General features: G+C 38.1%; 2 protein-coding genes across 3 annotated transcripts in view; one reads left to right on the top strand and one right to left on the bottom strand.

Annotated features, from left to right (window-relative positions):
- The window catches only part of LOC140756152 (uncharacterized), a 39,919-nt gene that overhangs the window by 10,813 nt on the left and 2,498 nt on the right, over window positions 1-26,608 (top strand). Inside the window, exons 11-34 of the mRNA XM_073091592.1 lie at window positions 1,767-1,899; window positions 2,621-2,730; window positions 3,032-3,148; window positions 3,414-3,613; window positions 7,514-7,647; window positions 8,447-8,598; window positions 9,113-9,261; window positions 9,717-9,921; window positions 10,133-10,283; window positions 10,601-10,958; window positions 16,465-16,701; window positions 16,780-16,936; window positions 18,383-18,493; window positions 18,940-19,071; window positions 19,584-19,774; window positions 20,248-20,401; window positions 21,195-21,369; window positions 22,894-23,077; window positions 23,592-23,685; window positions 23,760-23,821; window positions 24,244-24,490; window positions 24,964-25,154; window positions 25,771-26,055; window positions 26,385-26,605. Coding sequence (XP_072947693.1) covers window positions 1,767-1,899; window positions 2,621-2,730; window positions 3,032-3,148; window positions 3,414-3,613; window positions 7,514-7,647; window positions 8,447-8,598; window positions 9,113-9,261; window positions 9,717-9,921; window positions 10,133-10,283; window positions 10,601-10,958; window positions 16,465-16,701; window positions 16,780-16,936; window positions 18,383-18,493; window positions 18,940-19,071; window positions 19,584-19,774; window positions 20,248-20,401; window positions 21,195-21,369; window positions 22,894-23,077; window positions 23,592-23,685; window positions 23,760-23,821; window positions 24,244-24,490; window positions 24,964-25,154; window positions 25,771-26,055; window positions 26,385-26,605 — 4,150 coding nt within the window. The remainder of the gene's footprint in view (window positions 1-1,766; window positions 1,900-2,620; window positions 2,731-3,031; window positions 3,149-3,413; window positions 3,614-7,513; window positions 7,648-8,446; window positions 8,599-9,112; window positions 9,262-9,716; window positions 9,922-10,132; window positions 10,284-10,600; window positions 10,959-16,464; window positions 16,702-16,779; window positions 16,937-18,382; window positions 18,494-18,939; window positions 19,072-19,583; window positions 19,775-20,247; window positions 20,402-21,194; window positions 21,370-22,893; window positions 23,078-23,591; window positions 23,686-23,759; window positions 23,822-24,243; window positions 24,491-24,963; window positions 25,155-25,770; window positions 26,056-26,384; window positions 26,606-26,608) is intronic.
- On the bottom strand, window positions 14,740-16,308 carry LOC140756204 (glycine cleavage system H protein). 2 transcript variants are annotated; one of them, XM_073091656.1, is made up of 2 exons: window positions 16,125-16,308; window positions 14,740-15,346 (listed from the first exon to the last, which is right to left on the bottom strand). In XM_073091656.1, exon 2 carries the CDS (start codon window positions 15,337-15,339, stop codon window positions 14,833-14,835), a length of 507 nt encoding a protein of 168 aa, XP_072947757.1. In that variant the 5' UTR covers window positions 15,340-15,346; window positions 16,125-16,308; the 3' UTR covers window positions 14,740-14,832. The 2 variants fall into 2 exon arrangements, with proteins under 2 accessions (XP_072947757.1, XP_072947758.1); XM_073091657.1 differs by lacking the exon at window positions 16,125-16,308 and adding an exon at window positions 15,760-16,064.

The following is a 26,608-nucleotide window of genomic DNA, read 5'->3' as shown; positions in this document are numbered from 1 at the left end:
TATTTTTCATATAAAATAAGTACCTATCAGACGGATTGCAAATGTTATGTGACTTTTTTATCTTACAATAGCAGCATCATACAACATAGAACATAGGCACCTAAAATCATGGAACAGAAAAAACAAGTGGAAGTGCAAAGTAGGCGTGGCGCGGCTTCCACTACTAGGCGGTGTTACTCTCACTTGCCTTCAAACGAGCCTACTTATGTTTGAGCGTCGGTCCGAGACTATAAAATAAATTATTAAGACATATTATGCTATTTTGGGATGTATAAATGATAGCAGAAAGAAGACAATTAAAAATGGAGGTGTTTCGTGCCATCACTGAGTACAATTTTATTTAATGTTTCCTAATTTCCACATAGTCACGCTAAAATCAACCTTACTGCTTTCAAATAAAGTTCATTTTTTAATTGTTTCCACCATACCAAAACGTCTAGAAGAATCCACGCTACTCAATAAGTGATGGGGGCAAGTATAATTTTTCTTATCGATATTTTATAATATACATTATTATAAAGGTAAAATATTATATTTAGAAAATAAAATTATATAAATCTAGAATTAGGTTTTTTGCGACAAAAAGTATCGTAATAGCTACTGAGGTGTACTCACATATCATATCTCTCATGGCATATCTCATTATTTTTCGATGGCTTGGATTCATGAGTGTTACTAGTAAGGAGAAATAGACTGATGCTATATAATTGTTAAGGATGCGAACAATTACTAAATGTTTAACATTTATATATTTACTTTATATCATTTACAAAATATATCTATGTACAAAAATACGTTAACTATGTAGTACGTAGTATTTAGACTATTGAACATTTTAACCTACCTATTTTTTTTTAAATATATTATTAAAACAAATTTAAAATCTGCGGCAGCTTAAATAGCTAAAAACTTCATCTGTTACTCTATACATGTAACAAAATCTTAAGCTTCCCTTTTCAACAGCATCAGTCTGCTTTCGGGAACATTTTCGTTTCGTGCATTCATTTTTAGGACTTCTATTTACGTAACCTACGTTCATGACACATAACCTACCTATGTAATACTTATGTTTTTTTTTTATTTTACTTTTTAATAATTAATCCTTGTTTAATTTTAATTCTATTCTACATTTATAGCTCACAGTAAATCGATGAGTATCGATAATTTTATCGTAAATAAACTCTCTATTCCAGTAGGAGAAATTGAACTGCTCTATTCCAGTAGGAGAAATATTACGCAGGTCTGGTCCGTAAGTTTAATGTGCTTAGGGCTATAATTGCATTAAGCCCAATCACTGCCATCTATGGTCAAGTAGCGGAACTACATTTTCAAATACTAAATGACGTAAATGCTTTTATGTGTTGTAGCAAAATAAACCTTATTATTATATGCGCCTAAGTTGTGTTTACATATTAATTCTGTATATTTTAGAATACTTTCGAGTTAACTATAAACGACCAATAAAATGATATTTACTTTAGTAGTGTTATATGTAACAAGAAAAACGCAAGTGTGAGTTTGGGGACAACGGTTCCGATACATTCGCTCGTACTTACCACTTCTACTTGATTTTCTTTTCTATGCCTAAAATTCATTCTAAAAACTAGGATAAAACTCCTCGAACAATATATTTTGTTCACCACACTCTTAAAATAGTATTAATACTATGCCGCTATAAAGCAGGAATATATAGGTAACCGCACATAAAAATTAAAATGACTACCATCCCAATCGAATTAAAAATAATCATATGTCGTGTGTTTCAGGACGTGCAATGGAACGACTTAGACTACATGCACGCGGCGAACGACTTCTCGTACGACGAGGTGAAGTTCGCCGGCCTGCCCGCCTTCGTGCGCCAGCTGCACGACGTCGGCATGCACTACGTCATCCTGATCGGTGAGATTACTTCACTTGCTTTTTGAAGGTGGTAGAACCCTCTGTGGTTTGACTCCGGCGGCACCACCGCCACACCTATTTCTGTCTAATAACAGCAGTGTGAGGCGCTGCTGTGTTCCGTTTTGAAGGGGGTGGTAAGGGAGTCATACTTATCCGAGGCGTACCAGCATAGTCCTCAGGGGTGGCGGCGCATCTGTGGTTGACCTCTGGTAGGAAACTAATCCTGTCTGGGGTCGATTACAAATGTACGTGAGCGGCAGGAACCACTTACCATCAGGTGGACTGCATGCTCGTCTGCTACTCCTATATTATAAAAAATATATAGGACTAGTAGAAGAGCTTGCAATCCACGTGGTGGTAAGTGGCCCATGAACATTTGTAATCAACCCCAGATAGGATAAGATTCTTACTAGTGGTCGGTTACGGATGCGCAGCGATCCCTGAGGACTAAGCTGGAACAGTATCATAGAATAGGAATAGTATGTCTCCCTTACCACACCCTTCAAACCGAAACATTTCAAAACGGAAGCTTATATTTTATTGGCTACTTTTGGGGATTGTTTTGTCGATCGTTGTAATTTTACTTCGAATAAATCATTTTGTGTGTATGTCTTGATTAGGTAGGCTTACTTACTAGCGTAATTTTCATTTCTTTATCAATTTGAGCTCCACCTTTAAGATTATTGATAAACATAGACAAATTTAATGAATTTAATTCTAGACCCGGGACAGAGCCCGGGGGACAAACCTGGCGAGTTCCCGCCATACGACAGAGGAATGGAATTGGATATCTTCATCAAAAACTCCACTAACCAACCATTCGTTGGCAAGGTGAGTGGTTCTTGTAAAAAAAATATTGAATAGTTTTTTACTTGATTTAAAGAACCATACAGTAAAACATTGATAAGTAGTCAGCGTCTTTTAGGGATATACGTGTACGGATAGTTAGGGCTACACGTAATATGTGTTTTGTTATTACATTAGTCAAATAGGACTTATATAAAAACCAAAATCACGGCTAAAAATATGTTGATCGGCTTGATTTTATGTCGCTATTGTTACGCATTAGGCACCAGTATCCTTATTTTGGGTATGTTTTATTTTTATACAAGTATCATGTTATTTATTTCAGGTGTGGAATCCTGTTGCGACAGTGTGGCCAGACTTCACCCATCCGAAGTCCACGGCTTACTGGGTTGAAATGATGTCCAATTTCCATAAAAAGGTCAAATATGATGGTGCTTGGATTGTAAGTAAATTTAATTATTTCTTCTAAAAGAACATTTTGTTTCAATTTAATAACTTAAATGTTAGAAAATATTCAATGTTATTATAGCACAATTAAAAGTGTTTGATGTTTGAAGTTGATGAATTTCTTACCTCTCGCTCATTGATCACGCTGTCACTATTTTTTTTTTAAATTGTGCTAAATTATATAATCATTGCCCGTTTTCTTCTTCAGTAGCATTAAAATTAATCATACACGTCTATATAACCCAAGCCATAATCTCCAGGACATGAACGAGATATCCAACTTCATATCGGGCTCGAAGTACGGTTCGTGCGCCCCTGAGGAGCTGCCCTACAAGCCGCTGGCGCTCCACCGCGAGGGGCTGAAGTACAAGACGCTGTGTATGGACGCGCAGCACTACGCCGGCACACACTACGACTGGCACAACCTGTACGCGCTCACCGAGGCCATCGCCACGCAGTTGTGAGTGTTACTCGTCTATGAGGCCCTAAGGGGCGCCGTGTCTTATGAGGAGACTTTTTACATGTCTAATATAATCTTTAAACAAGTTGGTTACTAATGACCTCGTTCGATTTTTGTATCAATAGTGTAAATATTTTTGGGGTAAAAAGTACTGTATGTTACTTTTTAGAAAGTTTTCTATTTTTTATTAAAATATCATTTAAATTAATTCAGCCATTTGTAACACGTATCATTATATATATTACACAGACGGGATGCACAAAAATAATACTATTTTTTATAGTTTATACGCATTATTAGTTAAATTCTGGACTTATTTACCTTACAATGTAAAGTTACATTGAAATAGTTGGACACTTAAATGTATTTATGTATATTCAATTTTATTTCAATCTTATAACATATATTTTTACTATGTAATGGGTACTCACGATATGCGTTTTTTTAAATTTCTTTATCGTAACTGGGTCGAAATATCGGCAATAGAAAAATTAAAAAACCGCATATCGTGGGTGCTAGGGAGTACTAACATCTCTACTCCAAATGTCAACCTCACCTGCACGTGGTGCACCTGCTAATCAACAGACGGGGCTATGACGACCGACTGATGGCGGAATAACCATCCGAAAACTTGCTGGGCAAAGTCACACGGGCAGCGGCGGGCAGCAGCGCCGCTTGCCCACGAAGATGCCTAGCACTGCGATCACCAACCCGCTTGCCCAGCGTGGTGATTAACAAAAACCCCCATGGAAAATGCCACAACAGAACGGCCCCCAGTTCCCGGCAGCCCTACTATTCCTGGCCAAGGTAGCGGTCATGGTCACGGTAGGGCAGGGGGTGCGAAGAATCCCCGGGCTACGGCAGGCTACCATCGACGACTATTTTTGGCGACTTACAACGGAAGAACACTGCGACTGGACGAACACATGACGGAACTCGAAGTAGAGTTGAGAAATATAAACTGGCATATTCTGGGATTATCAGAAGTTCGAAGAGAGGGCGAGGACACGATGACCCTAGAATCCGGAAATCTCCTCTATTTTCGAGAGGGTGACCATCTTTCCCAAGGTGGCTTGGGATTCCTCGTCAACAAAGTCCTCATAAATAACGTAGTGGAGGTCAGCAGTGTGTCGAACAGGGTAGCATACCTCATACTTAAACTAACCAACAGGTATAGCCTAAAGGTTATACAGGTATATGCGCCGACTTCGACACACTCCGATGAAGATGTTGAAGCCTTATACGAAGATATCGTTACGGCTATCAACAAAACATCTAAGACACACTTCACCGTTATTATGGGAGACTTCAATGCCAAAGTGGGAGTACAAGAATTCGACGAATCGGTTATTGGACCATATGGTTTCGGACGCAGAAATCACAGGGGGCAAATGCTGGTGAACTTCCTGGAGGGACAGGGGCTTTTCTTAATGAATTCATTCTTTAAGAAAAGGCCCCAAAGGAAGTGGACCTGGAAAAGCCCTGACAATGTGACAAAAAATGAGATCGATTTCATCATGACGGATAAAAGGCGCATATTCAGAGATGTCTCGGTGATTAATAGATTTAACACTGGAAGCGATCACCGGCTTCTAAGAGGCACTCTGGATTTAGACTACAGACTTGAGAGGCGCCGCTTGATGAGGTCGACGCTCCGTCCAAATGCGTTCGAAATCAAGGCCGATTCCAAAATGTTCCAATTAGAACTCAAAAACCGATTTGATTCGCTGGAAACCACGGCTAATGTTGACGAAGAACTACATAATTTGGTGGAGATTGTTCGTACTGCGGGTCGAAGGCATTTCGGGCAACGTCGGAATACTAGAGAGTCTAAACTCTCCAGCGAAACTCTGGAGCTTATGAGGAAAAGACGAGAAACGACACAGGCCGCATCAGATTGGCAGTTTTCCAGCAGACACATTAAAAGGCTGATAAGACGAGACTTACGCCGCTCGAACACTCTCAGGATTTGGGAAGTGATCGAGCGGCATAAGGGATATAAGACCTTATCGCAACCGCTGGGAAAAAGCCATCTGAACACAATCCGTTCATCACAAGGCACACTCGTCTCCTCTACTCCAGAGATTCTCGCTGAAACTGAGAAATTTTATAAACAGCTGTATTCCGCACGTGCTCCAAAGCCTTCGGCCTGTGTTGACGATCAAAGGGCCGAATTAACACGCCACTTCACCGAGGACCTCCCCGATGTCGACCTGGGCGAGATTAGGATTGCTCTTGAACAACTTAAAAACAACAGAGCTCCGGGAGATGACGGAGTTACAACAGAACTTCTGAAAGCTGGAGGACTCCCTCTGCTTCGCGAGTTACAGAGGCTGTTTAACTCCGTCATTCATAGTGGTACAACACCGGAAGCGTGGAGCAGGAGTGTGACAGTGCTGTTCTTTAAAAAGGGTGACAAAACTCTTCTAAAGAACTATAGGCCTATCGCACTCCTGAGTCACGTGTACAAGCTGTTCTCAAGAGTGATTACGAACCGTCTCGCCCAGAAACTTGACGACTTCCAGCCGCCGGAGCAGGCAGGGTTTCGAAAAGGCTACAGCACCGTAGACCACATTCATACCATACGCCAGATTATACAGAAAACTGAAGAATATAATCTGCCTCTATGCCTGGCGTTTGTGGACTACGAAAAAGCCTTCGACTCCATCGAAACCTGGGCTGTTCTGGAGTCACTGCAGAGATGCCGCATAGATTGGCGATACATAGAGGTGATGAAATGTCTTTATAATGCCGCCACGATGACCGTCCAAATTCGAAACCAGCAGACGAATCCTATCCAACTGCGTCGAGGCGTAAGACAGGGCGATATTATATCGCCGAAACTGTTTACGAACGCATTGGAGGACGTCTTTAAAACGCTAAACTGGGATGGACGGGGTATCAATATTAATGGCGAGTACATTTCACACCTCCGTTTCGCCGACGATATCGTCATCTTAGCGGAGTCTCTGCAGGACATCGAAGAGATGCTGCACAGCCTGAATGATGCTTCCCGACGTGTTGGTCTCGGCATGAACCTCGACAAGACAAAGGTCATGTTTAACGAGCGCGTCGTGCCGAGACCGGTAATAGTTGAAACATCGGCTATTGAAGTTGTTTCTGAGTACATTTATTTGGGCCAAACCCTAAGACTTGGCAGGAACAACTTCAATCGTGAAATCGACAGACGCATACAGTCGGGCTGGGCAGCATACAGGAAGTTTCGTCAAGTCTTCTCGTCGCCAATACCACAATGCCTAAAGACTAAGGTCTTCAACCAGTGCGTCTTGCCGGCCATGACCTACGCTGCCGAAACGTGGACCCTGACATTGGGACTAGTCCACAAGCTAAAGGTAGCTCAGCGAGCTATGGAACGAGCTATGCTCGGCGTCTCTTTGCGGGATAAAATCCGTAATACGGAGATCCGGCAAAGAACTGGAGTAACCGACATAGCTCAAAGAATTAGCAAGCTGAAGTGGGCTGGTCACATATGTCGCAGAACCGATGGCCGATGGGGCAGGCGAGTTCTCGAGTGGCGACCACGAATTGGCAGACGGAGTGTGGGACGCCCCCCGGCGCGCTGGACCGACGACCTAAAGAAGGCTGGTGGTAGTGGCTGGATGAGAGCAGCGCAGGACCGAGTGCTGTGGCACACCCTAGGGGAGGCCTATGTCCAGCAGTGGAACGATAAAGGCTGAAGTGATGATGATGATGATATCGTGAGTACTCGTTACATAGTAAAATGTCTCAATTTCGCGATCATTTTAGTCTAAAATCATATATGTTATAAAATATCTACATGACAATCGTCTATTAGTAATTTATTACTAATGTCACGATGTATTCTATGAGATTTCGGGTTTTTTTAATGTATTTAACGTGCAACGTTTGTGTGTACAGTGCGCTGCACGAGGTGCGCGGGCGCCGCGCGTTCGTGATCTCGCGCGCGTCGTTCCCGGGGCTCGGCCGCGCCGCCGGACACTGGAGCGGCGACGTCGCCAGCGACTGGCACGACATGCGCATGTCCATACCCGGTAACGCGCGCATACTCACACACACACACACACACACACACACACACACACACACACACACATACACATTCATACATACATATACACACACATAGGTGTACTAACACGTAGAGACGCACGCACACATGGCACGTACACGCGCCCTCTATAGGGTACGTGCATACTTATAAGAAGACCATATTTCTTATAAGTTCTTATGTACTTCTTATAAGAGATCGAGTTACGTACGTTAGCGTGTGTACTACTTGCTATAATTAAATAATAATTTTCTTATAAACAGCGTCGTTAAATTACATCCGGAGCACTGAGTGACATTTCCTTGCATTTCATGTTGAGTGACATTTTCCCTTCGCATTTCCATCCAGAAAACTGATTTCAATTACATATATTAGGTATCCCATTAACTCCCTCACATCCCAGCTCACTTGTCTTGTTGTATAATGAGCCATTGTAACAATTTGATCATATCGCGTGCTTAAAGGTAAAAGGGCCTATAGCTAAGGGTTAATAGGGATTTATGCTGAAAGGGCACATAAAGAAATTTTTTTTTGCCATTCGGTTTGAAATTATCTGAAACGTAAAAAAATTTTACGTTTCTATGTGCCCTTTCAGCATAAATCCCTATTAACCCTTAGCTATAGGCCCTTTTACCTTTAAGCACGCGATATTGACTTTTACAGTAACTGTATTTTATTGTTGATTGGAGAGAAATCTGATTGGAGATGGAAGTACTAGTTTACTTCTTCTTTAGTACATTTTTAAAACAATATTTTAATGTTAAAATAAAATTTCTTTACAGAGTTACTCAGCTTCAGTCTTTTCGGCATACCAATGATGGGTGCTGACATTTGTGGGTTCAATGGTAACACCACAGTGGAGCTCTGCAAGAGGTGGATGCAACTCGGCGCCTTCTACCCCTTCTCTAGGAACCATAATTCTGATTCTTCTATTGTGAGTACAATTTGTATTAGCTCGAGGATTACATGTTATTGTTATGAGTGTCAATTATTTATCTTCGATTATTTAAATAGGCTTTAGTAGCTGTTTTACATGTGGTGGTAGACTTTTACATACTTTACAATAGGATTATGTGTATTACGAAATATCAATCTATCCAATGTTTTGCCTACCAAAAATCGAAGTTTAACATATTTGCCTTTTTTATAGTGGAAATACGATAAAGTAGACGTGCAATCTGATGGAAAGTAATCACCGTGGCCTATGGACATTTGCAACTCCAGATAAGACGCCAATAAATCGCCTACTCAAAAAGAGAGCTCTAATTGCACCTTTATTTAAGCTAGTCAAGTAATAGCGCTCTGGGAATACTTCAGGAGGAAGTTCATTTCACATCTTTCACGTTCGTGCCTACTAAGAAATCGATATTAATATCTCAGTAGGTCCATGTATGCGACATATGACGAGCAATGTGTATTTATTTCTAATATGACGTTATATTCCGCAGCCGCAAGATCCAGTGGCTCTAGGGCGTGACGTCACAGCGGCGTCGCGCGAGGCGCTGCGGCTGCGCTACCGGCTGCTGCCGCACCTCTACACGCTGTTCTGGCGAGCGCACGTGCGCGGCGACACCGTGGCCCGCCCGCTGTTCTTTGAGTGAGTGTATCTTGAGGTTCTACGTCACGCTCGGCAGCCGCAAGACCCGGTGTCGCTGAGGCGTGATGTCACGGCGTCGTCACCTCTACACGCTGTTCTGGCGAGCACACGTGCGGGGAGACACCGTGGCGAGGCTCCTGTTTTTCGACTGAGTGTTAATACCCAGTTGTGTTACGGAATTGTCATTGCAACTCTTACGGACATAGTTATAAGTTTGAAATAATTGTGAGCTAAAGCGTGGTACACATTATTGTAGTACTTATGCCCCATCTCCATTTTGATGCTTATAACACTTCTTCCATTTAAAATTGTCTTATATTTTTTGTTTTTATAAAAAAATCGTAACCTTTACCTTCTCATACTGAAAAGTGTCGTCCACCCATAGAACTGGGCTATTGCATTAACAAACATGATACAATTATTACGCAACTTTAAACCCATTAACGTCTCACCAGGTTCCCCGACAACGCGCTAACACGCGACATCGACGACCAGTTCCTATTGGGATCGCACGTAATGGTGTCGCCGCTGCTGCAGCCGGGAGCGACCACCACGCGGGCGCTGTTCCCCGCCGCCGCGTGGTACAGCGCGCGCGACGGCGGCTACCTCGCCGCGGACAACTGGCGGGACGTCGGCGAGCTGGAGACCGTGGCCGTCAGGGTGAGTGTGACGTCACCGGCGACCTACTGGCCCATTGGTGGACACGTATTGGTTTCGCTGTTACAGCAGTCTGGCGCGATAACCACGCATGGACTGAAGAACCTGGCCGTCAAACATAAATGTACTCTTCTTGTTTATTTGTTATTAATAATGCCAAACAACTTGTTACATACGTACATGCCACTAATATAAACGAACCTTTCTCCGGCAGAGTGGAGCGATCATCCCCCAGCAGGAGCCGCCCCCCAGCGGACCTGTGACCACGGCGAACAGCCGCAGCTGCCCCATGCAGCTGATGGTGGTGCCCGATAAGAACGGCAACGCCACTGGCGAGCTCTACTGGGACGACGGCGATAGTATCAGTGAGTCTTATTTGCTTGTTTATTTGCTGTTTAAGAAAATCGTATTATTTTTATACTAATCAGTTCGGACAGTTGTCCAGTCATAAATATTTTTTAGATTCAGACAACAGCGCCACTAACCGGATTTATGTGCATTAAAAAAATATAAAATTGATATAGTCTGCGCCAAACTGCTAGTCCGCTCTCCGCTACGCAGTTTTTATATGTATTATAGTACCATCTATTAAGATAAATATTACTGTGGAGCAAAAAATTATTTGAAATCTAACTAAGTTGTTATTGTAAACTATCATAATTTTATTGTTATCTGTATACAGACAGCTACGAAGAAAAGAAGTACAGTCACATTGAGTTCAAAGTGCAAGATAACGAGCTCCGCAGCGTAGTGCAGTGGTGGGGCCACGGTATACCCTCCGTGAACGGCATCAGTATTCTGGGCCAAGCGTACCCCATTAAGTCAGTCACCATCAACGGAAATAGCTGCAACGTACCCTGCATCGTCTCATACATAACAAAAACACAGCTACTCACGATATCCGGATTAAACCTATCCCTTGATAAACCATTCAACGTAAAATGGACATACCAGAAGATGGTCATAAAGACTGGGAAGAAAATTATGAGTAGTATGTTTGTGTACGGTTGTAAGTCGAAGAATTGTACTGAATATGATTGATGTACTTGTTAGTAGTGAAGTTGGTTGGTAGAGGTATTATTATACATTTGTGATGTCAATTGATTAACCGTCGGTGAAAATAGTGCCAGTTTAGTCCTAGTCATTGGTACTAAGAGATGGTGGTGTGGTGTGGTGGTATAACCGTTCTTGATTATAATGGAATGGTCAACTGCCGCGCCTATATTGTTGTCTCTACGCAGTGTTAAGTGCTGTTCTGAGTGTAGGGTATGGTAAGGCATGATACATATATGAAGCATTCTATCATAGTCCACAATGCATCTGTATCTAACCTCAGATAGGACTCCAATCCTACTTGGGTTTAATTATAGAAATTCGTGTGGCAACTAACTGTTGGTGAACTATACTTGTATATGACTATAATTTCATATAGAAAAGGCCCTTATTGCAAAAAAAGAACCAATAATGATACAAGTGAAATTGCACATCTTGTCACATCTTAATTATTTACCCTCCGTTTGTTTTCTTTTTATTTCAGAATATTACAGTAACTTTATCTTTTGTTGCTACACAGTAAAATGACTTCTAAAAATGACTTGAAGATAATTAATATTGTCTTGTCTTTGTTTTTGATGGGCGAAGCGATCTCTTAATATATTTGAATGTGATTTCAAATGTAGACTAAAAGTAAGCTATTTTTGCTTTTGAATGTTTTTTAACATACTAATTTAATACATGTAGTACTTTAAGGTCCGAAAAATACTTTTAGATATGATACAATCTGAACTGTAGAGTTTCTATTATATTGCGTGTTATAAGGCTGTCATAAATGGCCATACTTCCTATGATAAACTTTATTTGCTACATGTAAATATTTTAGAATATAATTTGGATGTAGCAAATGAAATTCTCAATAAAAATAAATCTAGTGCTATTCGGAAATTGAATTTGTAAAGAACATAATATTGCAACAACAGTGCGTTGTTTATTTTTTAATTTTTATACACCTTTCTTACTCATTATTTAAGTTTAATATAGGGTATATTTTCTGTGCTATTCTTGTTTTTACTCTCAAATTATAATAGTATTTTGCATAAGAAATCAAATGTTTAGATGATGAGATAAGATGCCCTTAAAACTTAGGTACATATGTGCTAGTGCTAGATGCTATTTGTAATTTTTGCCAATTACCAAAAAATTTGGTTTTAAATTAAATTGTCCCCAAACTATGTATCTAGTCATAAATATTTTGAGTGGCATGTCCATGGTGATGTTTTAGGATTTACGTATGTCTAACCACATAATATAGTAACCATTTTTATGTAAGTACTTCGTATGCGTTTTAAAAACATGAATATTAATTAAAACAACAATTATTATGTCTTTAGCAAGGTTCTGTTCGATTTCAGAAGTAATCAAAATGACTAAATAACAGACATTTTTATGTATCTCATTTTTATGCATACACATTTTTAATTTGACACGAATTTTGTTGTTATGTAGGTAGTAATAATAATTATCTATTAAGATTCCTATTGAATTTAGTGTACTGTAAAAAATCCAAAAATATTTACAGGTGATTTAATCATGATATATTATGTAATATGTATAAATGGTTAAAAGGTACTCTTGTTTTAAATCGCTAAGTATGCTTCATGTGCACAACAAATTTGCACAAAGGTTAAACTCAGTGTGAGTTTTCGGAAGATTAGATGGAAAAATCGGGTGTCTAAATACTATTTCAAAGGAAGTGTTCATTACCTATTTATAATATTTCCCTTTAACATGATATTTGTTATTTTTATTTTAATACGCGTTCACTTATTTTGTTTGTGTAAATGGAAGCATATTTTTCAATTTAAATCTGTAAAGGATATCTGTAGTAAATTATACAACTCTTTAGATTAAACTTTTTGAATGATACATACATTTTAATAAATTAATGATCAATATTTAGTATGCTTGCAATCCATAATTATATGTATAATTTTATGTACATCATGCATTATTATGAATAAGAAAGGGAGTTACACTTTTAAATGTTACCTTTGTTATTTTTCAAAAATAAAATACGTATGAAATGTTATTCCCATTTTAAATTATTCACTATACAAATTATGTGTTAATGTAAATTAAATACTTATTACCAGAAAAAAAATTATCACTACAAAATCGAAGATTAACTTTTCCTGCTATATTTATAGGTAATTTTGGTACTGTGTATTTAAAATCAATATTATTTTTATAGACTATGTATTTATATTTATAATTTATATTTTTGTATTTGTATTGATTATATAAACTAAGGCATTTCGAATACCCTTAGGGCACTTTTTCTGTGGCGGGGGATACAGCCCGGACGCGTGACACCTGCACATCTTATCATTTCACATACTTGTCATGTCATGCGTGCCATAGTAACGTTAGTTGTGAAGAGACTGCAGTGAGTTCATTCACGCATAATGAGACACGCGTGTGTATATTTATCGCCGAACTGCTAGTTCGCTCTGAAATTGTTGCGAGCGAGTGTAGTTATACAATTTGATGTGGCGACGGCGATTCATTTCTATATTCAGAGTGAACTATCAGATTTACACGGACTATACCTGCGTGACAGAAAGAAGCCCCTTACATGTGGTTTTGATGTATTGCTTGCGTATATTAAAACATGTTCCATAGCACAATTTGTACTTTAATAATAATAATTAGTGTAATGTCTATATTTGATTACTCCGACATCCCTACGATACTTATCACAATATGATAACTGACTAGATATATGTCAAAAAGACGATTATTTGTCATATCACCTTAGTGTGTGCATCATAAAGTACAATAGAAATATAGGTAGTTAAAATTGTTCAAATCTATTTGAAATATAAAAATAATTATTACCAATATACATTATAAAACATTTTATTGTAATGTATGTACAACATAAGAACTAGTTTGATTATTAATATAATCTAACAATTAAGTGTATTTAAAATGTCAGTAAGCTCAAAATCTAATTATTATATATTAAAACAACTCATCTGGTAGCTTTTGTTCAAAGATATTTTCAGATTAAAAGGGATTAGGTTAGCCATAAGCAATTTATAATGATTAAGTTTTTAGTGTCATTTGAGTTTTAATTTGAATTATAATTGCCGGTGTTTCATTTGCCATTTTAAAGTAATTTTACCAATTTGTGATAAATGTATGCTTAAAATTACCATAATATTTAAAGTTAGTACCATAAGTGTATCAATGTTTACGCCAAAGTCTTGAAGTGATTTGATTATATGTTTAGAAACTGATAACTTTAGTTGTAAAAGCACTTTAATAAAATTGATAACGCACAATTGTTTTTTTAATACAATAATTTTATTATTTATAACAATAATTTGAATTATATTCACATTATTAGCAATGTAGTTGGAATCAATTAGCACCTATTCATTAGGGACCTATAGAAGGCTGATGAGCTTCACACAGTAGCTCAAAACATAGGTCATAGTTACTAAAGGGTTTACATCTTAACCCTGACTCTCAAATAAGTAGAATAATTCAGTTAATTTAAACAAAATCTGGTTAACAATTATTATTCACCACTGGGTTGTAGTCTCATGAGGTAATGAAGGTATGTGATTAGGTCATACACTTTTAACTTGATTTTTTATGCTTGACTAACTTATCAACAATGAAAAAATATATTTCAACTAACTGCATATAAAAGTTTTCTAAACATTTGTAGTGCTTATACAAGTTAGATAATATGTGTATATTTTTTACTATAACTAAGATATATCCCCCAATCAAGTTTCATAAATATTGTAAACATTTTATTCTTTAATGAGTATAATTAAAAATAAAATCATTAACATAAATAGATAACAAACGTCCAAGATAACAAACATTCAACAAATCAGTAACCTATGTGTGATCTTTCTCAACATCCGTCTTCAAGAATGTTTCGTACTGATCTTCACTCATGAGATCCTTCAATTCTTCTGGTTTTGTTAGCTTTAGTTTAAACAGCCAACCTTGGTCATAACAAGAAGAGTTGATAAGACCAGGCTTATTTTCTACATTAGTATTTTTTTCTGTAACAACACCACTGACTGGAGAGTAAATTTCACTAGCTGCTTTTACACTTTCTAAAGCACCACATTCATCACCTGCTGCAATCTCTGTATCCGGATCTGGTAGTTGTGCAAATACTACATCTCCTAATGATTCCTGGGCATACTTGCTTATTCCTACAGTACCCATATTGTTTTCAACCACCACCCATTCATGACGGTCGGTGTATTTACGTGCAGATGCACTGCTGCTATATGTGTGTCGTAACTCGCAGTATGATTGTCTGATCGATGGTTGTAGAGCACACCGTGAAATATAGTTTTTTGTTGCTTGGAAAATACATCTTTGGAGTGTCATATTGTACCTGAAAAACAATATTTTTAGAATATTATCCATTGAAATAAAAAAATTAAGTGCAATGTGCCTGCTTGATAGGCAAGTTCCAGGCAACAAATTCTAAAACAAGAAAGACATGTCAGTCACATAATCCATAGCATATTATATCCACAAGACATTAAAATCTATCATGAGCAAATACAAAATAATAAGAGTCATATGAATTAGAGTTTATTTCATGATTTATTCAAAACTGTACTCATACGGGACACTTTATTTTAAATGAGCCCGTCTTTTACATTTTTTGCAATATACATACAGTGTGATCAAAACAAAATATATGGAACGAAATGACGAGCGTAAAGTGTTTATAGACAATGTTACAATAGAATGTGCATTGACCACAATAAATTATCCATTAAAATAAATTAAATATCTTACCAATAAAATAAATTAACAACTCAGATTAAATATTACAAGCGAACAGACCTCTATTATAATTTTAATAAAAATGGTATTGACTTCATTATTGAAACAGAATCGAGTATCACTAAGAGGACATAGGTGATAACTGAGAAAGAGTACATAAGATAGCGCGGCACCGCCGCAGACGAGATAACGTGAACTCTGAACTATGGAATTAACAATGATATCTATTATACAGTTACGGCTTTGTTTTGAGAAACGACTGAGATAACTGCACTTTATTTTTATGTCCTACCAGATACCTACGAACAAGTCTTAGTAAAAAGTAGATATGAAGCGAGTAAGAGTACGAATAATTTATTTTCCTACTATATGCTTACCGATGGTCAAAAACGCTTAGGAAGTATTCAAACGAAAAAGAATGCTCCTTAATGTTTCATCGAAAAAAATAAAATGTATACTGTGCTTCGTTTAATAAATAATATCAGATTTCTTATTATTTAAACATATCTCGTAACTTATTTGAGGTTATAACGTAACATCTTCGGTTTAGAAATCAACAATTATCGATATATGTCAACTAAATGTCAGGACAATCTTTTAATTATTTTATTATTACGTACACAATAATTTAACAAAAACAAATTCCAAAAAGTAGTTAAGTAATATTAAAATATGATTCAGTTTTTAAAACGATATATTTAATTTTTTATTGTTTTATTATTTTTATAGTCAGTTTCTGAGCAGTTTACGATTTCAAGAAATTTTGGAGGATGCTGCAGTTGTCAATCAAACGTCATTGTCTTGTCTCCTAATTGGGTCCTGTCATTCATTCATTGTACGTTTAGCCATGACTGAAAGATGTCAAACTAAGTTTGCGGAAAAAACTGATAATCAAAATTATATTATTTTCATTGGAATTTTGGTGGCTTTGCTTGGTGTGCTATATTTTTACAGGTCCAACTATCACTGTGGCGAGTTAGTTAACTTAGTTTCCGTTGTAAACAGCGTTTAACCTAGTTTGAATGATTGCAGGTTTCACTTCGTTACGATCTGTGTTAGCTATGTGTTGGGATGTGTGGCTTGTTATTACGGGCTGAATTCGAACATTTTTCACAATTATGTGGAATACTGGACGTGCCATTTTGTTAGAAAGAGCTCCGATGAGGAAGTTCAAGATGCTAGTGTCAAAGTGAGTACTTCTTTTGTTGTTTTGGTTTGATGTTTGAAACGGTTATAATAACAAACAAGGGTTTGTTATTGTAACCGTTTCTTTAACTTTATTACTAAACAATACTTTATTTTTGCCAAATAATAAAGCCACAATGGGCTAATGATCTGTAATTAATCATTTGCTTGTTGTGGTTTTGTGGTTTATGAAACAATTAATGAAACAAGATATACAAATGAATCATTTACAAAAACAAAAATATTGTAGGATATTTATATTAAGTTATAATGAGTTTTTGTAACAGGAAATCTGTAAATAATAATATTATTAAAATAACTGGTTAAGTGCGAGTAGGACATGGAGAGTTCTGTACCACATTTTTTTTACCCTTTTACTACCCTTCTTGTTTTTACCCTTTTATTACTTTGAAAAAGAGAGTCTACTATGGGCTGGGCACGATTACGATTCTTACGGCGCCAAAATTTGAATGCGGATCCTTATAGATCTCGACGAGACAAGACGAAAAGTAAGAATAAAATTTTTTGATATCTCGCTTAGTTTTCGAGATATCGATATTTAAATCGAAAAATAAAAAAAAAAAAAATTCTTTTAATGATGTATTTCGATAGATTTTTGGAAAAGAAAACAAAGAATATTTTTTTTCGATATCTTGCTTAGTTTTCAAGATATTAATAAATACATTATTAAAAATGTTGGAATTTTATTGAAAAAATTTTTTAATGATATATTTTATCCTTTATTATGATTATCACTATTATTATGATAATAATAATAATAATAATAAAAAAAAACCTAACCTAACCTAACCTTACCAATACCAACTCAAATTTCAATCACCTCTAACTTCGTTGTCCCTTTCCCGATTTCTAATTATTTTATACCATCGTACTCGTCTCAACGATACCTTTTCGCACATACTACTTCCGTTTCTCTCCGTTTTCTAAATTTTTAAATATAATTTTCTCCGTTTTTCAAAAATCAATTTTTGGTTTTTCTCATTTTCCTCCGCCGTTTCTTAACTAATTCTCTTCATTTTTCTTCTACCGTATTTTGCACGTCCTCCCCTATCCGGAGATACCAGTCGCACCCGTTTCCGCCGCGCCGTTCCTCGGCAATTTCACTTTTAAAACGCAAAAAATCGAAATTTTCGAATAATTTTTTAGTATCGATATCTCGAAAACTAAGCGAGATATCAAAAAAATTTATTCTTACTTTTCGTCTTGTCTCATCGAAATCTATACGGATCCGCATTCAAATCTTGGCGCCGTAAGAACCGTAATCCCCCCATGGGCTGTTTTTTTTACCCTTTAGCCCTTTATATTTTTATATAGACCTAAAAACTATAATAAAAACATTCCTCTACAATTGATACAGAAATTTATTCTGTTGTAATATGAATGAATACATTTCATTTTATTTTCAACAGTCTATAAATTTTAATTGTAGGGTTGCATCACATGTGGGTCAAGGGAGTGCAACCGCCATGATCCTGAAACAGTGCCGGAGCCCTGGACAGGGTTGCAAATACACAAACAGCTGGACCAAGCTATAGAAGATGTCAGTGAAGTTTGACTTATTTATTGTTTTAAAAACATAGCTTTCTTGGGCATTGATGTGATTCAATGTTATACACATTTCTCAAAATTTATCATAGTCTCAAATAGCTACAGTAGTGTAATGAGATATGTAGCTAGAAATTGAAACTTATTTTGCATTCAAACTGTTACTATCAATTTATTTATTAGAATAGATTATTCAAATTTGTAATACAATAATCTCATTTAAAACAATTTACATGAAACAATTTAAACATAATGAAAACCATGTGTTATCGAAATAAGTAGTGAATGATTTTTTTTTAAATACACCCACATTTAATAACTGATAATACAATCTATAACATATAAATTTGAATACATTTTCTCCAATTGTATGACTCAATTTAACCACAAAGCCTGACCTTGACTAACTTATTTAACATATTCATACATGTTTTATTTCAGTTCTACAACACAATATTAGACCAATTTATTAATACCTGGTACAGCAAGATCACTTTGCAGCCATTTTTTGTGGATGAACTGAGGCATCAACTTAGATATGCTTCTGCTTCTTTATTGAGAAGAGCTATTAAGGTATGTCACAACTCATAAAAAAATTAATATCTATGCAATAAACTCTGCCATACAGAGCACATCATCAAAAGCATCTATAGAATAACACATCTATGTATTATAGAGATGGTTCTAAATGTATTCACCCTGTACTTCCTCATGCTATATTAATTTTCCTGTTTATTAGACAATGGCAATGAAATATAAGCCTAGCATTGCTTTACATTTGCCTTCTTTTGACTTCCACAACATGTTTTCTTCTATCAATATGCACTGATGGCAGAGAATTTGTTATACAATGAATGGAATTATAAGGATAATGAGGATGCACAGCATGCTTCAGCATACCACCCCTTTGTATTTGTACAAATGACAATTATTATCATTGAAATTTCCAGTAAATTTACATATCTACTATTAATTCATCATTTTATTAGTTGTATAAAAAATCGTAATAAAAACCTGCCATGTCGTCCCGGCAACCTCCACAGGGTCCTATAATGTAGTTAATTTCGTGCTAACATCACCAACAGATAGACTACGCCCGTTTCATCACGGACAAGCTGGCGCCGTGTGCGCTGCGGCACTGCGCGGCGAGCGCGGCGGGCGCCCCGGCCGCGCTGCACGTGGCCGCTACCAGCCGCGCCGCCGAACTTAAATATCTGCGCTGCTTGACTGAGGCGCTGCTGCCGTATGTGCTGAGGAGCGCCGAGACGCAAAACTCGTTAGTATTGATGTGTGTGTGTGTGTATCTATCTGTGTGCGTATAGGCGTAACTATTAAGACGCAAGAAAAGCACGAGGAACGAGAATTTGGATCCGATACGAATCGGGTTTTTCTCGCGTTCTCGTTAGATTCTCGCGAGAATGTGAAGCGCGCTTTAGTGAATACGATTGATTATTAAATAACCATGTATCAGTGTAAGTACGCTTGATTTATAAACTTAGTGTGAAAATAAATTTGGAATTTGTAAGAATGAGTGGGTGTGAGTTAGTGATGGACTGAAAGTACATATGTCGGTTGGAATTCGAGGTGAGAATTAGTCAAATACGTCAGATATGAAATTGCGACATGTATTATTGCTTAAGCGCCTTTTCATCAACGGACAGTTTATTTCTTTAAAAAAATATAGTGTTTTTAATACTGTTAATAATTTTGATAACAGTAATAATAACAGTTAATAATTTTCATTTTCAGTGTATTCAGAGTGCTGATAAGGGAAATATTTGCTGGTTGGGTGCTTTTATCGCTAACAGATGTCTTAGCAGATCCTTACATACTAAACGCACTCATTATATTGGCGACCGGAGACGAAACTATGGCGCCGTTGCCAGCCTCGCCGAACTATAATGTGAGACTTGTAGTTAATACAATTATTATAGTAAAGGTAATTTAGAACTACAATAATAACATTTCTTTTGCATGAACTGAGCTTCTCTTAAATTAGTTTCAGTTCAAAGTTTGATTTCTGTATATTATCTGAAGGTTTTATATTTATAACATGAGACAATTGTTTAAAGATCCTACAACCAGTTATGGTTTAAATTCAGAGGCATCCAGAGACCCAATGTCCTAATTCCTTAGTCTTTAGGGATAACATTTAGCAATGCTTTATAGCCAGCCTTAGGTAAAATTCCTTTCTGAGTTTCATTCCAAATCACGTACAATCAGGTGGCTTGCATACTTATTTATGACTTTTTTTGTATCATAAAAAAGTACAGTATATAAACGTTCTTTCGCTGCTTTTTCTCCACAGCTATTGAAGTGATGGTAGTTTTTTTTTTTTATAATATAGAAGTAGCAGACGAACATGCAGTCCACCTGATGGTAAGTGGCTACTACCGCCCTTGGACATCTGTAATCAACCCTAGATAGGATTAGATATTTCTACTTGAGGTCGGCCACAGATGCTCCGCTACCCCTGAGGACTAAGCTGGAACGCCTCGGAGAAGTATGTCTCCCTTACTACACCCTTCAAACCAGAACACAACAGCGCTTAATACTACTATTATGAGGCAGAAATAGGTGTGGCGGTGGTGCTGCCGGGTTCGAATCATAAAGGGTTCTACCACCTTCAAAGTGGTAGTTTGACGTTTAAAAAGAGTTCTATTTGAGTGAAAGAGATTTATGTGTGTTTGGTCCAGGTGGAGTTCCTAGAGACGTTCGTCCGCCAGAACGACTCCGTGTATAGCGAGCGTGCGCGCTTACTGCGCGTCGACCTCGAGCTGCTCGTGAACGAACAGGACCACTTCTACGCGTTCATGCAGCACATGAAGACCACCAGCCACATACACCTGCTGCAGTTTTATAAGGATATCAGTGAGTTGTGTTATTATTACTCCATCCATCCATCCATCAGCCTGTAATAGTCCACTGCTGGACATAGGCCTCCCCTAATCTACGCCACTCCGACCGGTCTTGAGCGATCTGGATCCAGCGGTTACCCGCCGTCCACTTCAGGTCATCAGTCCACCTGGTCGGGGAGCGTCCTGTACTCCTTTTGCCGAGACGTGACGTTATTATTACTCCACACACCTTGTTTGTCTGTAAGTAGGGAAATCCTTCATAGGTTCCTCTCGGCCGCGGGGTCAGCGGAGAGGATATGCCGGATTTCTACCAGCTAAAACCCAACGGTGTTCCTCTGGACACCCTTTGTTGGGACCACGACACTAATAGCACTCGTCCATGGTCCTGACGGCGGTTGGCCTTGTCTACTCCACACCCCTATCTCAATACAAAATCCTTAGTCACTGCAAGTCTACCTGTTTTCTTATGAACAAAATGTTATAAAGTTTACAAGTCGAATGATGTAATTGACTAGATGTTTTTCCAGTTAATTATTTCTGTAATATTAAAGACTTTGGCACCCGTTTTAGACGAAATTTCAATTTTGAAATGAATGTCGTAAATGGTAAAGGACCAGAAATGATACACTAAATTATTTGTTGTTCTTAAATTAGATCAGGCTAAGTTAGTTATTCTTAAAAACACAATCAAACAATAGTACACAAGCACCCAGGCCTAAAAATAGATATATAAATGTTTATTTAATAATGTTTTTTAACATACATTTCCACCCGGCCGAGAAATGGACCAAGTCACGGCATTATTTGGTGAAACCTTTAATGTGCCGAATTAATAAAGCGGTATCGTTAAAAGATAAGGTTGGATTAAGCTAGATAAAAAGTACCTACTTGATGCTGAAGTATACATAAAAAGAAGAATTATGTGGGTGAAGGAAATGTATGTCAGGCGCAAACAAGTGGCGATTTGCCTCGGGGAACTGAATTAGCTCAAGGTTTCTTGGTCAAGTTGTCTTGCACCCCTCATGAGCATTAAAAAAATTATAGCAAATAATGTAAGATAAATGCTTGTTATAAATATTAGTTGTATTGATAGATGTAAATAAAACTGAGATACAGATTACTTAATCTTAATTACTTACTTAAGATTAAGTAATTTGTATCTCAATTTTATTTGCTTGTATATTTAACTGGGTATATTAATTAAATACGTTTGTTGCATGGATTACAGTTGCATGTAACCATTCATTCGCGCTTAACTGGGTTTGGACAAAAAATATTGAGGGGACGTCGAGCGCCTCCTGCGCGAAAATTCGCGAACATGCTCCCGCGTCAATTTTAGCTACGTTCTTCAAGGCGTTTAAATTAACCGCTGTGAGTTACGTGGTTGCAACCCTGCAATTGAACGGGTAGACAATCTGCGGAGTCAAGAACGTTAATTTTCGAGATAGAGTCGTAAAGTTGCGGTCGCATTGCAGCCAAGTTGCGGCCGCACGATACATAAATCGAAGATGCCATAACACATATTACTTGTTCGCAGAGCTCTTCCAGACGCGCATCCTGAACCCGGAGCTGACGTTGGCGGAGCAGCGCTGGCTGCACCGCGAGGCGTGCGAGCTGTGCGCGCGGTACATCGCGTGCGACACGCCATGTGTGCCGCTGCCGCCCGCGCTCGTACAGGAGCTGCGAGAGTTGCTGGAATCCGCTGCCGATGACGTCACGCGGTAAGTGTACGCCCGTCTCTAGCGCGCCCCCATGACGTCACCCGGAGCTGTACGCGCGATACATCGTGTGCGACACGCTCTGCGTGCCCCTACCGCGTGCACTCGTGCAGGAGCTGCACTAGCTGCTGGACTCCACCGCAGATGACGTCATTCAGTACGTGCGCACGTCTCTAGTGCGCCTCCGTGACGTCACTTGGAGCTGAGTGCACAGTATGGCGTTAGCTCCCGTCTCAAGCCACGCCCACGTGACGTCATCCCGAACTGTGCACGCGGATCGACTCGAGGCATGCGAGCTGTGCGTATATTACATTTGAATATTCAGCAATTTATACCCGAGCCTCCGACGCTGGTCTTCAATTATTCGGGTATGAGACATGGTATTAAACATGTAGCCTTTAAACATTCGGATACGCTTTATAAACCCGTACCCATCTAATCCACCCATTTCTAACCCATGAATGTCAGTTGAGTATTTTAAATAATATAGTTTTAAATAAACGTGTTTCTTTTCCAGATTACAAACAAGTCGAGCATTGTATCAAGCGGCGAGACAGTCGCACGTAGCGTTAGAGAAAATTATGATGCCAAAATTTTTACATAGTGAAGAGGTAAAATATTTTTTTCTTACAACTCATACACTTAAAGGATTGTAATGAACAATAATATAATTTTGTTGTTTCAGTATTATAAGTTGTTAATTGGGCCCAGAATACCAGTTGGCTATAACAAACAGATGACCAAAAGGTAATGTACAGCCTCCACATATTATACAGTATACTCATAGATTAGTAAAGATTACTCACTCCTAACAAGGAAATGTAATCAATTTTGACAATTGAAATTGTCACTGTAATCTATTTTCGTGTTTGAAAAATATTAAAAAAATATAGTTTTAAATCATTTACGAATGAAACGATATTTCTCCGCACTTTTTCTTCGATTTCGTGTTTTTGTACTACTTGACTGCACATGTCGGCATTTTTCTGTGTAAATTACAGCATGATAACCATTAAATGGCTGACACATGTCAGCCATTACAAGGCGGAATATCTATACTTATTTATGAGTATATTTTTTAAAGACTTTAAATAATGAATTTAATATACACAATATTTTCTTCATAATATAAAGAATTCCATTAATTGTGTGGGTCTGTCTTTTCGCAGGCCACAAGACAGATTACTGAACACAACGCTTAAGCTAGGTAGTAAGTTGAAGGGTGCTCTCAAGCCTCAGACGATCGACGGGCAGGTCCTCGATTGCTTCACGAATAGCGAGGAACTGCCCGAAGGAGATGGTATAGAGAACATGGACATTTTGAAGTACTTAGACTCGATAACTGCGGAGGAAACCCTCGGGGAACAGGATCTCAGCACGTATAAAGTTGTGCTCACTCATGTTGAGACTAGATTGGTGAGTGAACTTCTGAGGTCTTTAGGTTTTGTGACAATCAATGTTGGTATATTAAGGAAAAATTGTTTTGGCTTTAGTCTATTAGGTGATTACTTTGTGTATACAATTCACTGAAAAGTTAAATTGATAGGTTAGTCAGAGGACTTTTCTGGTGGTCAAGAGGTGATTAGTGTAAGCGGCGGCAATTTTTGTCTCAGGGCCGTCATCTTGTAAAGGGTGTGCAAAATATAGTTTTCACTGTCTACTCGGCAAACTATATTACAGAAAATTTATGTGCTGAAATTGAATTTTCAATATTTTTGTTGTCGAATTGAAAATAACAAAGTTAATAAACAAAATAAATCAAAATCTTTTAATGAAATAAACGAAAAAGTATTTTTTTTTTTGAAATGATAGAGGATTGTTTAAGTCTACGAAGTATATTCAGGAGCACGAATATTAGTTTCATCACTTGTATTTATGTCATGTGACAGGCGGCGCCTCCCCGTCGCGGCGCGGTGCGCGTGTTCCGGCTGGCGGTGCACCGCGCGGGCGGGGCGGGCGGCGGCGGCGCGGCGCTGTGGGCGGCGGAGCGCAGCGAGCACGACTTCCACCTGCTGCGCGCCAAGCTGCACGAGTTCCACGGCGACCGCCTGCTGCACGACCTGCCGCTGCCCTCGCGCAGGTACGCACCACGCTAGTCCGCTCTGGAGTTGCTGCGACCACGTGTAGTCAACTGCTAGTCCGCTCTGAAGTTGCTGCGACCACGTGTAGTCAACTGCTAGTCCGCTCTGAAGTTGCTGTGACCACGGGTAGTCAACTGCTAGTCCGCTCTAAAGTTACTGCAACAAGGTAGTCATACAATTTGCTATGGCGACGGGATTCATTGCTATATGGACTAGCAGTTTTACGCGGACTATACGCCCACGATACTCAGATTGATCTTGATCTTCGTTCATTTATCTTAGTCATATATTATGTAAACGTCACTTCTTTTATTTATGGTTTGAAAGAATCTAAAATTTTAAAATAACAAAAATAACTTACCTAAACTTATAAGCTTCTTTACGGTAAAAAATAGGTTTTTTAACCGACTTCTTTATTTACGTTAACAAACATTATTTCCTTTCCAATGCAATTCACATAAGTGTATTATGTCAAATATAAATGTAAATGATTACAAAATTATATTGACCTTATTTCTTAAATATAAACACAGAAAATGAATTCATATTTTTTAAATTGACTCATCATCTATAAAATTTTAACATTAAAATTAATTATTTATTAAATTATTTCAGAGACAACAGTCCACTCGAAACACTAAGGTACAAATACGAAGACTTTCTCCAGCGGCTTCTTCAAAAGAGTCTTCTCCAAACCAGCGAACTTCTCTACCTATTCCTCACAGTGGACGGCGACTTCTCGATGGTGGTCCAAGCTTCCACCCTAAACGCCACCGGCACAGACTTAGGAAATATATACCAGTCAGTAGCACATAAGCTGAGGAAAGAGAAAGGACAACATCTGGAGAGTTTCATGAAGAATTATTTGATTTCGACGGACAAGGAACGGTATCAGGCTTTGTGAGTGTTCAAGATTTTATATTTAAAAAAAAAGTCAAGCTTTAATTTTGACATAGCATGCAGACAATCATTCATTCATAAAGTAAAATATAATTTGACATATAACATTAGGTATAATCCGCGACATTTTACTATCAATTTTTTTAAACAATATTACCTCTTCAACTTTGTACCTAACTAAAAAATTATATATATTTTTTAAGTTTTTTATCTGACACCACTTTTATGTTCACTCACACTAATGCAAAGCTCAGCTTAGACCTCGTGGACTACACATACAGACATATTTGTAGAGTATTTCTCACGTCCAAAAAACCTTGCTATTCCAGAAAGCACGGCACAGCACGAGAAGTGGAAGAAGCGTTAGAAGTCAGCGAGGAGCATACAGCCGCCGAGCAGTTTTTGCCGGCGCGGGAGACAAACGGACGGAATATCCTCAACACCGTCTTCCAGAACAACTTTGACGTGGACGTAGTTCCCGCGGCCATGGTGCGGGATACGACGCATCAGACCGCGCTGGTTGGCTTCGCGCAGTGCTTCCTGTATTTGTGTG

This window comes from Epargyreus clarus, unplaced genomic scaffold (assembly GCF_041222505.1).
Source record: "Epargyreus clarus isolate Ecla_fem2 unplaced genomic scaffold, WU_Ecla_fem_2.2 ptg000034l, whole genome shotgun sequence".
Lineage (NCBI taxonomy): Eukaryota > Metazoa > Arthropoda > Insecta > Lepidoptera > Hesperiidae > Epargyreus > Epargyreus clarus.
This window is presented reverse-complemented; position numbering and strand designations above follow the sequence as displayed.